Below are 16,028 nucleotides of genomic sequence, written 5' to 3'. Positions count from 1 at the left end.
ATGCTTTTTTATTAGAATCTTTAAAACATTTAATGTATGGATCTCCATATTGGTGGGAGCGCAGATAATTTTGTAAAACCTTTATTGAAGGGCTCTTTAATCTATAGATGGCTTTTTATACTGATAGGAAATATCATGGTATACTAATTTTAGTCCCAAGTTTGTAACGCTTAATAATAGTGATGGTACGAAATAAGTTCGTTTCGTTTGTCCGTCCGTCCGTAAACACAATAACTTAAAAACCAAAGGATATATAAAACTGAAATTTTTATATCGTGCTCAGGACGTAAAAAGTGAGTTTGGGTTCGTAAATTGGCAATGTAAGTCAATTGATTCTTTGGTCCGCAGAACTTATAAACCGGTAGAGATAGAACAAAAGTTTTAATGTTCCTTTTAAGAAAATAAACAACTTTTGTTTGAAACATTTTTTCGTAAACAACACTATATAACCGCGAGGGCGCAAATTAGGACAACACTTTGGTGTCCATTTTCGCCTAAATTATAAAAGATAGGAGTTTGAAAATTTTCAGGTAGCTTCAACTAGTGGTGTTGTGAAAGATTCTTCAAAATACTTTGGAAAATTGTATCGAACTCTTCAAATTCTTAAAACTGAACTGCTTTAAGATAGAAGGTGTGCACTATTTGTGACAACAAACGTGTAACTGTTCATAATACATATACATCGTATGTATACATATACAAATTATACAGATAGCTGTATTTTTTTAATCTTAAGTTTATCTTTTTAACAAGACTGGCAAGACCCGTCAAATTTTTATGACCAAACATTTTGTCATAAATTGAAATATAATTAAGTTTTATTTTTAACAAAATCTGTAGAAAAGTTTACGTTTCAATTACAGTAATACGACCCATACAAAAAGGTATAACGATGACAGAGAGGACAATTTCTCTAATTAACGATAACAAAATTTTGACTTAAGCAATTCTTAAAGGGGCGATTATTCTTAACACATATTCAAAATTTAATACCATCCTATAAAAAAGTGGGTTTATGGACGTTTCTTTCTTAAAAAGTACTATTTTACCAATTTCCTATATATTCCCCTTACTTAATGCGTTTGTTTTGAGTTAAAAATAAAAAATATACTATCAACAATAATTTGTGATTAGAAAGAAGCAAATAAATAATATGTAAAATGATTAAATTTTGTTTACTAAGCTTTAATAATTTTTGATTAAATCTAATAGCATAATTTCTTCATATACAACACTTACTTATGTTATATTTGCTTAACATATATTTATTAATATAATATTTTGCATATATCGTATTGTTCATTATTCTATTCTTAGATAATATTCCAAGTTCATTAGCCTCAAAAAAATATATGTTGCAATTTATATAAAAAAAAAGCATGTGCAAATAACATATTATTTTTCGATGCATGCTAAAATGCAAATCGATGCATATTGCGTCTGTGCCTTTTTAGTGATCATTTTGAGCTTTATGCCAATATCATCACAGTAAGTTTAGTAATGATAGGTCACCGTGATTGCAAGTTAGTAAAAGCATACCTTTGGGAGCGATAAAGGTTGGGCTATTATTTTTATGATTTTTTTCAAAACGCTTTATTTTTAAATAATGATGAGCCACCTATAGATTTCACTCCATTATATCGATCTTCCTCCTACTTTTTGTTAACAATAATTTGAGTCTTGTAAAAATTCTAGGTCAAGAATAATGTGTAAGACAAAGATTCAGAACCTGGACAAAAATGTCTTGATTTGACCCAACAAAGCATTTAATGAAATCAAACTTAAGATTATAAAGAGTGTTTAAACAATTAAATATGTTAGTTTTTATATACTTTTGGAGCGCATGTCGGTGTTTTTTATTTGTAGGCTGCGGTCAATCGAGATAGCTATTTTGTTTGATTAAAATATGAAAACTGATTACCTTTTTTCTTAGCTGTATAATACTGACATATTTATAACCTCTGAACCAAAAAAAGGGATGTTATAAGTTTGTCCGTTATTAGTGTGTGTTTATCTGTCTGTCTGTTGCATCTTAGCGCTTAGACGGATGACCAGATTTTGACTTTTTTTGTTACTTTTAAAAGGTAATTTAATGGAAAGTGTTCCGTACCCTGAATAACTAAAAATAGGCCATGGTCAGTTCAGTTTGGAGAAGGTTTTAAGAAAAAAGGTAATTTAATGGATGAAATGGAGTGTTCTTAGTTTATGGTTCGGTACTCGTAAAATTTCACTCAATATAGTGCGGTTTGTTTCACTTTAGAAGTTTTATAAATTTTAAAATTTACACTTGAAACACTTGGTTACGGTGTTGTTAAAATTTTAAAGTCAGTAATGTGAGTTTGATCGAAAACTAACTCACCCGTAATGCAACCGGATATCAAAATAAATATTTACAAACAAATAAATAATGTATTTTTTGAAAATATATATACATTATTAAAATATACCCCGGGCATCTCTATAAGCGCTGAAAAACCAGTCTAATGGTTTATCCAATATTATTGTATAATTTACAATAACAATCTAATCCTTATAATATAAATTACGACATGTTTATAGAATTTTATTTATTGATTACTAATTTAAATTTTTTGTGGAAAATCTGTTATTATTTGTACAGTATAAAAAATAAAATAAAATTTTCCACGGTGTCTGGCTGAATTAAATTTATATGAATCAGTCTTTATGTAAAACTATTTACTTTTCCTTTTCAATCTTAAACTTTCTATGTCTGATATCATATTAGTAAAAAATTTTTTCTCTTGATTTTCGTTGTATTTTTTGCAAATAAAATTCAGCTAGGACGTTAAATGTTGCAAATAAAACATACCTAACTATGCTCATAAAATGTGGCCAAAGTGAAATGTTTAGAGTTGTTTTATGTAGGTGACTATTGGTCCGATGACTCACCGTTAAATCAAATTTTCTCCACATAAAAAAAAGTCATACATTTTGAAGTATAAAAATTTTAATTATGGGTAATTAAAAAGTAAATCTTGTATAGGTCGTCTGATAAAATAAAAGAGTAAGAACAGGATTGTCAAAAAATTGAAAACAGCTTTTTGGAGATGAATTGAAAAATTTTGGAGAGTTTAATTGGGCTTATTAGTGATTTTATAAAAAAAAAATTATTAAATTGACCTGAACCTGTTCTGAGTATATACGTTAATAAAATAACTGTTTCTAACCCAAATAAATAAATCATACATTACGCCCAGTTTTATTTATTTATTTAAACAAATTTTTCTTAAATAAAACATTATTTAATAAGTATTATTATTTTATTAATAAAATATTTACAATAAAATTATGATTGATTCGAGCCATTTAATAGAAAATATATTTTTTTTCCAAAACAAAACAATGAATTGAAATGTTTTTATTTACTTTTGTTAAATATTTTTAATAATATTTAATAACTAAAATTTATTGAAATTATAAACAGTTTATTTTCTTTTATTATATTAATTGAAAAATAGTAATTATTTATTAACCGACATCAAACAAAAAAGGTGGAGGTTATCAATTCGACTGTATTTTTTTTATTTTATGTATGTGTTACCTCAGAACTTTCGACTGGGTGAACGGATTTTGATATTTATTTATCTATTTGAAAGCTGTTGCTTCCCGTGTGGTCCCATTTCATTTTGGTCCAGTTCTGAGAACGGCATCTATGAGAAAACTATAAAAGTCCTAAATTTGCATTAAGTATGCACAAAAGGACGAATAACTAATATCACGCCAACTGATTTCGATGATTCTTTTTTAGATTTTTTCACTAAAAATCACAAAATAAAAAAAAAATTAAACAAAAAGAAAACCGACTTCAAAAGAAAAACTTTTCCGAAACAAATTAATATACACTGAAAAGTAAAAAAATAACGATACTATATATGTAGTTAAATATATGTCGATTATATTCATATGTTTATGTACATTTTTAAGCACGATTTCCTCGATTTTAATAACCGTAATACATGTTTTAAAACCATATTGTTATCTTCAATTATTATTATTAAGTTGTAAGGTATTTAATTCGTTGCAAAGCTGCAGTACCTCTAGTTCTTTCCAATTAAATTGAATAAGTCAGAACGGTTTTTTTTTCTATACCGAGAAATTTCCTATTACTTCTATGCTTTGATAATCGCAGATTGTCGTATAAGTTCGTTAAACAACTTTTTCCTAAATACCACGTGTTTTTCGGTTTTTGAAGGATAAATTTACAAAGCATTTCTAACATACTTTTGAAAATTTTGTAAAGCCTTTCAAAATTAATAGAGAATGGGTTCATATATCTTTATTTATTTATTTCTTCAAACCTCATAGTTTTCTAAATATTTTTTGTTGATAAATATTATAAACAACAAATTAATATACGTCTTCGACTATGGAATATTTTGACATTGGAGGAGCATTGTTTTTGTTGTTTGGGAAAATCTTAGTTTAACATTTCTTCAAGGCTAAATTAACTCGATTAATAAATATTTTTATTTAGTTTGGCTTCATCTTGATTGTATCTTTTTAAATAAATTTTTAAGTCTCACTTTTTTAAGAATCAATCATGCGATTCGATTTTCCTTGACATAACTTCACTAAATTAAAAACACAAGTAGATTTTTGAACAAAATTTGATTGTTTAATTTGGCTGTTTTTATTTTTACTTACCCAAAAAATATATTCTTTTTAGATACAATATCGGAATTTTTGTGTGTTTAATTGCTTTTTAAAATTTCATATTTTGCATATTATACATAAAAATAACTATTTTTCAAAGAACCTGTTAAATGATATTTGACGCACGTTTCAGTGATGAATCAAATTATCTGTGGTTTTCCCGCCATTTGTAAAAGTCACATTGTAATCTGATAGTGATTTGCATACTACGATTTTATCTCATCATTTCAAGAATAAATGAGTACAGAATTTTTGAAGTTCAGACTTTATTTAAACGGATTTTAATTTTCCTATTTTTCATGAAAATAATTTTTTCGAGATATTGTGACACCATCATGTACACTACCGGACAAAAGTCTGACACCAATACGCAAACGTAATGATTCGTAAGTAACGAATTTTTGTGTGCGCCTTAATTTTTAAAAAGTCCCTAAAAAATGTTCGAACCAATCCAAAATTAAGGCATAGGAGCCTCTAAATCCATACATTGATAATTTTGATAAGCGCATAAGATATAAAGAAAAAAATAGCAAATTTTGGTAAATAAATACTTTCATATATTTAATCAGTGAAGTTAAAAATTTTCCAAATTATTCCGTGGTGCGTGTGGAAATTTTCAATTTTAACTCTTTTGTGATCAAAAAGAGGAACTTCGCGCAAAATTCACAACAAGCTTGGACATCAAGAAATTCAACCATTACGTTCTAATTCGATTAATATCCCGAAAATGGTACAAAATTTTGAAATTTTGCTTGAACTTGGTACTGGAATTTTTGCAGGCACTTTTTTAAATGAATTATTTTAGCTGAATTTTAAGCTCTTTACTTCCGTCCGTCACCGAAGTGTTTGACATGATAAAAAAAAGCCTATTTTCTAGCTAAAACTTTGAACTTCCCAGTATAGGAAGTTATTGAAATGGATCCGATTTTCGAAATCCAAATTTTCGATGTATCTTTACGTTTCATAGTCAGAATAAGGTATGAACACAAAATTGGAAGAGTATGTTGTGTGTTTGTGTGTGGTCATTTTTTTAAATTTTTCCCTGATGGACATTGCGCGAACAAGTAATGATATCGACTTCGTTAAGGTGTCGATCGAATTTTCTAACTATTTATTATGCTGGAAAGGTATTCGTGTGGGCATCTAGTACCAGACTTTACCCAAAGCTTATTCTTTCTTGTTTTCATGAAACATTGCATATGATACAAAATTTTTCACCGTCAGTGTAGGTACATGATAATATAGTCACATGTTACATTTTAGAGGGTGTTTGTTACATGATTCTAATATGTATATTCACAAAACTTACGTCGCCACCATAAAGCACCAGCCGTTGGTGGTTGTTGTCTATTTTCTACGTGATGTGGATGATCTCCACCTGCCACTTGTAAAACGCGTGCTTCACCAACACCGTTTAACGGTACTGCACTATTTAAATCCTCTTCCTCTTCCACCGTAAATATTGTATCTAATACCGCTAAACTATTTTGTGCAGGTCCTTGAGCCTTACTCACGTAATCAGCACACTTATATACTAAATACCAAATATCAGCTGATGTTAATAGCCACTTCACCAAATGCACTGTTGCGCTTTTATCAGTTTCATGCATGATTTTGCTAAAGAAACCGGATTATTTAGGGCGTTAAATTCAATTAAACTTTTTTCGTTGTTTTAAACTTTTTTTATCACTGGATTTTTAGACACTTATGTTTTTAATTGTGTTAACATTTTTTTTTTGTTATTGTTGATACGATTTGTTTACTGACGGTGGTGTAGTGTTAATTTGTAAGTCTGCTACCTTTACAAATACGTCTTGTCGTATCAATGGTAGAATTACTTGTTATTGTATATATGCATGCAGCAGTTAATAATCTGAAAAATTCAAACTACTCTCACCGGTTAGGTAGAATATAGACACACACATTCATAATAGGTAAGGAGCTGGTGGGGAAAATTTGTTTAAAATAGATCTTAATTGTACCTTAATGATATTTAATGAGATAATTCTCTAGTTCTAAAGAGGGTGAACAAACTAATGAAACATGTTTTTCATAGCTATATTATATACTACCAATTACCCATTCGCTTCGCTGGGTAAAATATTTAATAAATGACAGAATTTCATACAAACTTTCATCCCCTACCCCTACCCCTTAAAAATGAATTTTCATTGATACAGTAAACTTTTGTCTCAAACCATAAACACATACATCAATATTTACATTTCTTACTTCAAAAATGACTGAAAACTTTCATGCTCATTTTAACCCCTTATGGGATGAATTTTCAAAAATCTCTTCTTAGTGCACACTTACGTCACATTAGGAACGTTTCTCCAAAATCCTTCTAGCCCAATGATATCAGGTGTGCGTTGGCATTAATCACGGCATTCATAGGCACTATTACGCAGACTTAATTTTAGGAAATAACATTATGAACTAGAATAACAACTAAGCCCTTTCATACATTTGAACAGTATTGTTGTGAATTACTACGGTTTCTTAATATCCATCTATTTATTCAACATCTGCTCCCTGCCGAAACACAGTTTTAGCCTTTTATCGTAGTTCTATTTTAAAAATAAGTTCCTCAATATACAGATTATCTCGTACAATACAAAAGCGCCTTCGGAAAATAAAAACAGTGATCTGGAAAGAAAAAAATTCTAACTCGGATAGAATTCCATACTAGATGTGAAGGAATATGATTGACAAGAAATTAGAAAATCTCAGAAATTAATCAAACTATCCAAAAATAAAAGGGTTTTTTGTCTTTTTTTTTAATTTTAATTATTTTAAATAATTATTATTATTTAAATCACAAAGTTTTTACGATTTCTTCAGTTTTATCCATACTCTATTTTTGATATCATATAGAAACGCCTTTAAAAGATACTTAAATATCCCAAATTTGTATTGGCTATGTTTTTGGAGTCTGCAGGGTAAAAAAGACAAAAAAAAAAACCATTCAAAAATTCAGTTTATTTGTCGACTTGATGAGTAATGATATCTCCAATATCGCTCCAAAATGGAAGCTTTCCACAAAGGATTTTGGGTGTAATTTCAAAAACTACTCACCTACTCGGTATACAAATCCGATTTTTGTATTTTTATTGATAATAATTACCCTATATAACAAATTTTCATAAGATTCCAAAAAAAAATATTTATGTGATTTTTTCGATTTTTGTCTCCAAATTCGATAAAATTATCATTACATAGGGTAATTTTGACCTAAATAATTCAAAAATGTATTTGTTTAATGGTATAGTGCATAGTTCTTGGGATATATTTCAAAATTTCAAATCGCTTTCAGGCAATTTCTCACCAACTATTTGTTCAATAGTCAAATGAAGTGAAGTCGTGTTAAGCCCTAATAACTCTTGAAAATCGCACTTTTGTAAAATGTTCTTTTGTATTAAACATTAAAGAATAGCGAAGTTTTCAAAGAATGCGTGTAATGGTGTTTTATTGTATCGAACCTACATACAGGGGTAAATCGTTTAAGTATTATTTCCTTTCGTTACTAGAGGATATAGAATAATAAGCTAAGCCATGAAGGAAAATGCTTGGCAATTCACCTATCAACGTTAAAATCGTAACAGTATCGAAATTCCCAGCGATGCGCTTCAACTATAGAATTCACACAAACGTATACACTATATTACACACATACACAATAGACTTCAAGGCCAATCAAATTAATATAATGTGTGTACATATAAACATTACTTAAACTCCTATTACAATACTCATAAGTCAGAATGAAAAAAATAATACTCACATTTTAAAGAGTAGGGGTCAGGAACTTCTATTATAATGGTCATCTCTCTTCTTTCTCCTCTTCTTTGTAAATAATAGAAAAGAAATGGTTTTTTTATGTGGAAGTCTAGAAGTTACAGTGAAAAACTGTTACAACGATTTTGAAGGGTCTGACAATTATTATGGTCGTTAAAAGCGATATGTACATTTTATATAAATGTAATAATCATCTTCTAAGATAAATGTAATTTAGTGACTATTCGTCAAAAGACAAGGAAGAAATAATGATTCCAATCTTTGTTTGTCGGCCTCGGATAACACTAATAAAGCGAAAATTAGTAAAACTTGGCAAAACTATTGGGCAATGACAAGTTTGTCCTTGCCTAAGGTTGATAGAATTGGTTTGCCAATCTTTATGAACCCAGTTTGTTGTCAATTTATACCGTGGAACTTGGTTCAGTTAGAGTTGGATAAGTGAGAAACATTCGTAATTGGAACTCATGGTGGGGTCCCAGCTCTTTGTCACTGAATTACCTCTGTTAGTGGGAAGAAGTAAACCTCTATATCTGTAATTCGTTTTTTCGATTTTTATAGTTCTAGCTACCTCTATGTGAGACAGCGAGTTTTATATGCATTAACATCTGTAACTCTGTAACTGACATCATTTTGTTTGTTTACTTACTTATTCCTATTCTACCAGCACATTCCGCACTTAACTAATTTCATGCCTCAATGACCTCCAATTTTAGTTTTGCTTTACTATCATACGGATGTTTATTTGAAAAATGTCGAAATGAAGGCATAAATCGTTACCATTATGTGAAAAACTGAAGTTAATATCCGTTTGTGAAAGTAGGTAGACACGCAATGAAGTCTGAGTCGAATTTAATGTGCCAAAATCTACTTTTTGTAGAATTATTCAGAATAAAGATAAAATTTTTGAACAGTGTTTGCTAACACGGGTCAAGCAACTTCGTAGCATAAATGTTCCGGTAAGTGTACCGATGATTAAGGAAAAGGCACAAGATTTCGCGCGAAGATTCGGTATTCATAGTTTTTGTAGCAACAATGATATTGATAATACGTTATTTTATTTAATAATCGCACCTTTATGACTGAAATAACCTGTATTCTGACCTCTATTAATTGAACCCTTTGTAAATGAGACAGTTATTTATTTATACCTGCATATCGGATATCTGATATCTGATATGTATTTTCTGCAGATATGATAAGAGAGAGAATACCCGTGTGAGGAAAGGCGCTTGACTTACAGCAAAGCTTCATACATTGTAGCAAACCGTCTAGCAACGCGACTCAAAATTAAGTTAATAAAGTTCCAAATAGGAGACCGAGCAAATAAAGAATTTAGTTTCTTAAATACTGAAACAGACAGTTTCTCAATGAAAATTGTGGGTTTGAGTTGCCGAAGAGATTTTATAGATTGATCATTGAAATCTTTCGATTGCTTTTCTTGTAGATGATCGTGATTTTAAGACGGAATAGCTCTCTAGGCAATTCTAACTTTTGTTGATACATCTAGTTAAAATTTTATCAATGCACACCTTTTTTTAACCCCTTTTTTTTTTTAATAAAAATGGGTCTTATAAGTTTGACCGCAATGTGTGTGTGTCTGTCTGTGGCATCGTAGCGCTTAAACGGATGAGCCGATTTTAATTTTTTTGGTTTCGTTTGAAAGGTAATTTAAGGGAGAGCGTTCTTAGCTAAGTTTTTAAAGCTAAGCGTTCTTTCAAGTGCGAGCTTAGGGTTCCAAACCCGAAAAAACTAAAAACTGGGGATTATGACATATAATTTTAACATATAAATAATAATTGCTATGGAAATGAATAGTCAAATAAACCTGGCTCAATTCATTTCGAAAAGTGAAATGGTAAAATAATTAGATAACTCAAAATAATAATGCAAAAGAACAAGATCAACTCAAATATTTCAATTTTAATTAAAATATTTCCTAAAATTTGTCCCAGAAAATGATAGCTCTCTAAGTATCCCTTTCATTTCATCTGACGTCCTTGATAATCACTTTGATATTGATTTAAGAAAGAGTATTATAAGTTTAAAGTGTTAGTCTGTGCGTCTGTGTGTTTCTTAGTGGCATCGTAGCCCCTAAACGGCCGAACCGACTTAATTGAGATTATTTTATAGCTAAGTTTAAAAAAATCAAGGAATAAATGGCATTTTTCGGGGGTTTTTCAAATTTTGTAAATTTTACTTGTGTGACTTAATATATGAATTTAACTTCTTAACAAAATATGAAAGTGCCGTCAAATAAATGACAAAAAGTGGAATTAAAATTAATATCGGCCAAGAAATACAAAAGATATAAGCATTTAAAATTACTAATTAATCAGATATTAGACAGAGAGAGCGTACATAAATAAGAATAAATAGAGCGTACATGGTATATGAAGTCATATACCATGTTTGTCATAAGAATTCCATGTAAAAATTCTAATTTGCTAGAAAGAGATACAAACAACTCTTTGCTGGCTTTTTTTAAAGCATAAAATCTTAGATATTACCTATATTTTATAATACGTAATCGATCCGTCATTATAAGCGATGTCGCTATAACTAATTTAGACTGTATAAATAAATAATAGAAAAGAAATGTTTTTTTTTATGTATAGCCCTTGAATTACATTATAATATGTTACTTTCTCTTAAAGATCATTTATGCTGTTTATTATGAATGATAAAATGTAGGCTAATAATTGTTAAATAATAATTAAATCTTTTTTAATGATGTTAGATTTATTTTATTATCATTTTGACACCAATATTAGAATGATATTGTTATTGTTGTGTTTATTAAAATGTGCTAGAAGTGGTCCAAATTTTCTTTAGGATTCAGTTACAAAAAATTTTTAAAAGAAATAAATTTTGAATGGTCGATTGTTTGCTTTCTAAAATTTGTTCATTTTTTTTTTTTGAAAAATCAAGGATAATCAAGATTGACCGGAAGTCGCACCAGGATATGTATTTATGTTCACACAAATATCTCATATTGTTGAATTAATTTCAATTGATGTTTTTTATTTGAAGGAGCTAGTTTAATCATGATCATTATTGCTTCATGAAATTTTGAATGTTCGATGGATTGTTTTCATGAGAAAAATTTTCATGTTTATACTAAAAAGCAGGCATGCAAGGATAATTAAATTGTTATCTATCCTTTGGAGCATGAAAGTAATTTTTATAACTAGAAAAATTGGAATTTTAATCTGTGGTTATATTTGTGCCTTTATTATATATCTGTGCCTTGAAATTAAAGATCCCTCGGTAAAAAGATAAAAAATCCCAGAGAAAAGTTCAGATTAAATAAAATATGAAAACATTGACTATTTCAAGGTAAAAAACCGACAAACACGTTAAAACTTTACCAACCGCGAATAGAATACGAAATTTTTTTAATCCCCGGATACATTCACATCGATTTTTTTTCATAATACATCCAAATTTTTTTCGATCTAAATGGTTTTTTTTTGAAACCCACTAATTTTTGGTCAAACTTTTCATTTTAGTTTTTTTTTTTTTGCTAACATTCCAGTGTGCGAAATATTGGTACCAGGATCCCACTATCTTCTAGGTTTGTTAAAATTAGATAAATTGGATTTGATAGAGCAAAATTAAATTTTTTGGATTTTGATGACGTCATAAAGTTAAAAAAATTGACTTTTTTCATAATACACCCAAATTTTATCCGATCAGAATGGAATTTTTTTTGAAACCCACTACTTTGGGTCAAACTTTAAAATAACTTAATCAGATGACTCGAACTTTTCTTTTAATATTTTAGTAGCAGGAGGGAAGATTTATTTAGAAGAGCATTTCTGCTTACACATTCTGAAAAAGATTTGTGAAAAACATTACAGAACCATGAGCTTCTTAATATATTTTACGCTCTTATTTTTAACACTATATTAATTTTGGCTATTGTTAAACAACCCATTCGTTATAAAGAAAGAGTTATTGTTAAAAAATTATTATTAATTGTTTTTTTCAATAAAAATCGCCTCAGAGCTGATGAGTTTGCGGTTGATTTAGAACCAAAAATATGTTTAGTCATTGTAGATAAATGTTAAAACTTGTTAATCTTAAATTCTCGTCTCTATTTCAATTACAACTTTTTTCACATCTTTTTTTGTGTGATTGATATTGAGAAACTTTTATATGACCGATTCTTTGACATGAGTAAATTTTTAAGACCACTGGCTATAAATTTTACAATATCATGTTAGCCATATTTTCCAATAATTACATCGTTTATCCATGTCATTGTGAAGTTTAACAAACTCAATTTTTGGAAAGTATACGGCTAAGTGAAATTCATACTCAAAATCAAATCAAATCGTTAATAAAAATATTTTTCCCTGAGAATACGTAAATAATCAAAGATGTCAGTTAGCTTTAATATAACACAAGTGAAATTTACAAAATTTAAAAAAAAAAACCACAAATGCGATTTATTCCTTGTAAACCGATTTTTGGGAACTTAGCCATAAAATATTCTCAATCAAGGCGGTTCAACCGTTAGGGACTACGACGACACTGACAAATACACAGATGCACAGATAAACACTTTAAACTTATAACACTCCTTCTTAAATCATTATCAAAGTGATGAGAGAGCTATCATTTTTTGGGTTAAATTTTTGGAAATATTTATTTTAATTGAAATTGAAATATTAGAGTTGAGTTTGTTCTTTTTGAATTATTTCACTTTTCAAAATGAATTGAGCCAGGTTTATTTGAATCGATTTTAATATCATTACCAATTTTTTAGTTTTTTCTCTGTCAAATTCCTTTCAAATGAAACCAAAAAAATTAAAATCTGTTCATCGATACCACAGACAGACAAACACACATAGCGGTCAAACTTATAACACTCCTTTTTATTGTTCGAGGTTTAATAAAAGCTTCGAAAGTTATGCTTCTAGCAATATCTCTTTTCTTCTTTAGGATTTTTAATAATATACGAATGGACTAGTCAAAAAACGGATTAATCAAAAGTGTGCGTTTAGGAGCCTAAAAGAACTGAAATGATTCCTTTCGGATAGTACGTTTGCTACTTTTACTACTCTTAAAGCTCCTAACTTTTTTTTCTTAGGGCATTAGGATTTTCTGTTTTTCAAATAAATCTTCTTCATTAACTTACCTTCTAATAAATTTTCAAACACAAGTTATATGAATTCGTATTTACCTATATTTGAAATTTAAATAATAATTTAAGGAAGCTGCTTTTTTTTGTGTATTCTTACTTTTACTTAAATAATGATGTAATTAAAATTTTAATTAAAAGTGAAATTGTCAACATAATTTATTTTCTAATATTTAGGTATTATTTGCACACATTTTTAAAAGAAAAGAGAAGATATCAATTATGAATTTATAATTAAAAATATTAATTTCCGACAAGGTACGATTGAGGTACCTTTGAATATCAAACATTTATTACATTTATTTATATAAAAATTAACAAAAATTTATTTATAAAAAGTGCAATTGGTCTTCTACTGGTCCAAACTAGCAACATTATGTAAACAAATGGACCAAAAAGGTATACTCGGGGAGTTTTGTTGTCTCTTGAGGAAATTCAAACCTCAACCGCCCCAAAACAGATAGATATTCTATATATGTTTTATAAAATTCAAAAAAATTAATTTTCCTCTATCACACCCTAATTATATCCAATTTTAATTAGCCAAGTATGGAAGTATTCTAAATTTGGGTCATACTTTTCAAATTTGTGGTTAAATGTAATTTATTTATGAAAGTTTTGAAGAAAGTGGATTCTTGGTACCGATATTTCGAACAAAGGTGAATGTTAGCTTAAAGTTTAACCCAAAATTAGTGGTTTTCAAAAAATTCCTATCAAATCGAATAAAATTTGGGTATATTATAAAAAATAGGCTATACTCTTCCATAAAATGATAGGGCTTGATGTTTTTTCGTTAAAAAACAATTAATTCATTTCATTACAAACTACAATTTGATAACATAATTGACGTAGTATTTGATATCATTTGTACGTATATCTCGTTACATAATATTACTTGCATAACAATAGTACCTATTTGATTTGATAAATACGCATAGTATATAGATATAGTAGCATCATGTAGCAAGGTCAAGCTATTACAATTAAGTTCATGTAAATGTAATCTATATACACAATTCAATAAATGTAATAAATACATATTTGTTATAAGTATTGTTGTAATGCACATTGTTTATTAGCTGTAAATTACCAATAATTATTTACTTACGTAGTTTAATTGAATTTATTAATTTGTTAATTTATTTTATTTTTTATTATTGAAATAATTATGGGGAATTTACTAACCACATGGAAATATTTTATTTATTCGATAAAAATTGATCTTAACTGAGAATAGGATCGATCTTAGCTCTTAAGGATGTACGAGCACCAAGGCAATTTTAAATAAAAACTGAATTATTCTTACTAAGGCTGAATCTATTCTAAAAATGTTTAGGAGAAGAGGGTGGTTTGCCCGATTATTTAAATAGATGACTTCAAAATTATAAGGCATATTTTATATTAATATATATATTATAAGTTTTCATAAATTTCTCCAAAACTCCGAAACTCGGTGGAAATTAGAAAACAAACTATTTAGTTTAGTTGTGCCCGACTAATAATGGATGTATGAGCAAGGTAGTGGGGATACAAATTAAAAAAATATTTTTTTTTCAATTTTAATATTGAATTATGTTATAATTTGACAATATAAGACGACAAGTAAGATTAAAATTTTTCGATATCAGAGAGTAATTTTCAAAATATGGAAAATTGAAAATTTTGTTTAATTATTTAGCTTTCGATATTTCGAAAATGAAGCCAGATATCGAAAAATTTTACTCTTATTTTTCGTCTACATTCATGAAGTTATAACAAAATTCATCATCAAAGTTGAAAATAAAGTACAAATAATTTCAACCCTAAATCTAAAGTTCCCTTGGTGCTCGTACTATCTTAATGTTGCCGAATTTGTTTATTTGTTCGTTTCAAATAATCTCTCTTATGAAATTGTGGTTCCTGTATCGTCAGGCTCAATGTTTTAACTTACTAAAACGATTAAGTCAAAATTTAAAAATTTTGAAATTAAAGTAAGGCGAAATAAAAAAAGGGAATCTGACTACATTACTTAAAAAAGGGTATTTATCAGGAAATATGATTGACAGGGAAGATTCCTAGCAACCTAACATTTTATGATTTTTTTGAGGATTACTGGTGTGTGTTTTTAATTGCAAAAAATCGAGATTTTTTTTTCTTCAATTTCGAAAAAATATACCAGGTATAACTTATTAAGGCAATTTTGACCTCGAAAAATATAAATATGTATAATTTCTTTCGATGATCGGATGGATAATTTCTCAGTAGTGCATTCAACTCTATCTTTGGTCGCCTAATGATATATCGTTTATTTTTTGTATGGCGCTTTTGTAAATTGGCTGAGAGCGAAATAAGTCCGAAAAACGGTTTCTGTTATTGTATATTTCAAGCTACAATTTTTGTATAATATTTAAATGAATAGCATTTTGGTGAC

The 16,028-nt window shown here is 28.5% G+C and overlaps 2 protein-coding genes across 2 annotated transcripts in view; one reads left to right on the top strand and one right to left on the bottom strand.

Moving 5' to 3' along the window:
* The window catches only part of LOC123293696 (BTB/POZ domain-containing protein 6), a 44,435-nt gene extending 37,923 nt beyond the window's left edge, over window positions 1-6,512 (bottom strand). The window contains exon 1 of the mRNA XM_044874587.1: window positions 5,984-6,512. Within this exon, the coding sequence (XP_044730522.1) occupies window positions 5,984-6,284 (301 nt within the window). The 5' untranslated portion in view covers window positions 6,285-6,512. The remainder of the gene's footprint in view (window positions 1-5,983) is intronic.
* The window catches only part of LOC123293695 (transcription factor IIIB 90 kDa subunit), a 91,512-nt gene that overhangs the window by 41,394 nt on the left and 34,090 nt on the right, over window positions 1-16,028 (top strand). The gene's annotated exons all lie outside the window — the stretch shown is intronic.

This window comes from Chrysoperla carnea, chromosome 2 (genome assembly GCF_905475395.1).
Source record: "Chrysoperla carnea chromosome 2, inChrCarn1.1, whole genome shotgun sequence".
NCBI lineage: Eukaryota > Metazoa > Arthropoda > Insecta > Neuroptera > Chrysopidae > Chrysoperla > Chrysoperla carnea.
This window is presented reverse-complemented; position numbering and strand designations above follow the sequence as displayed.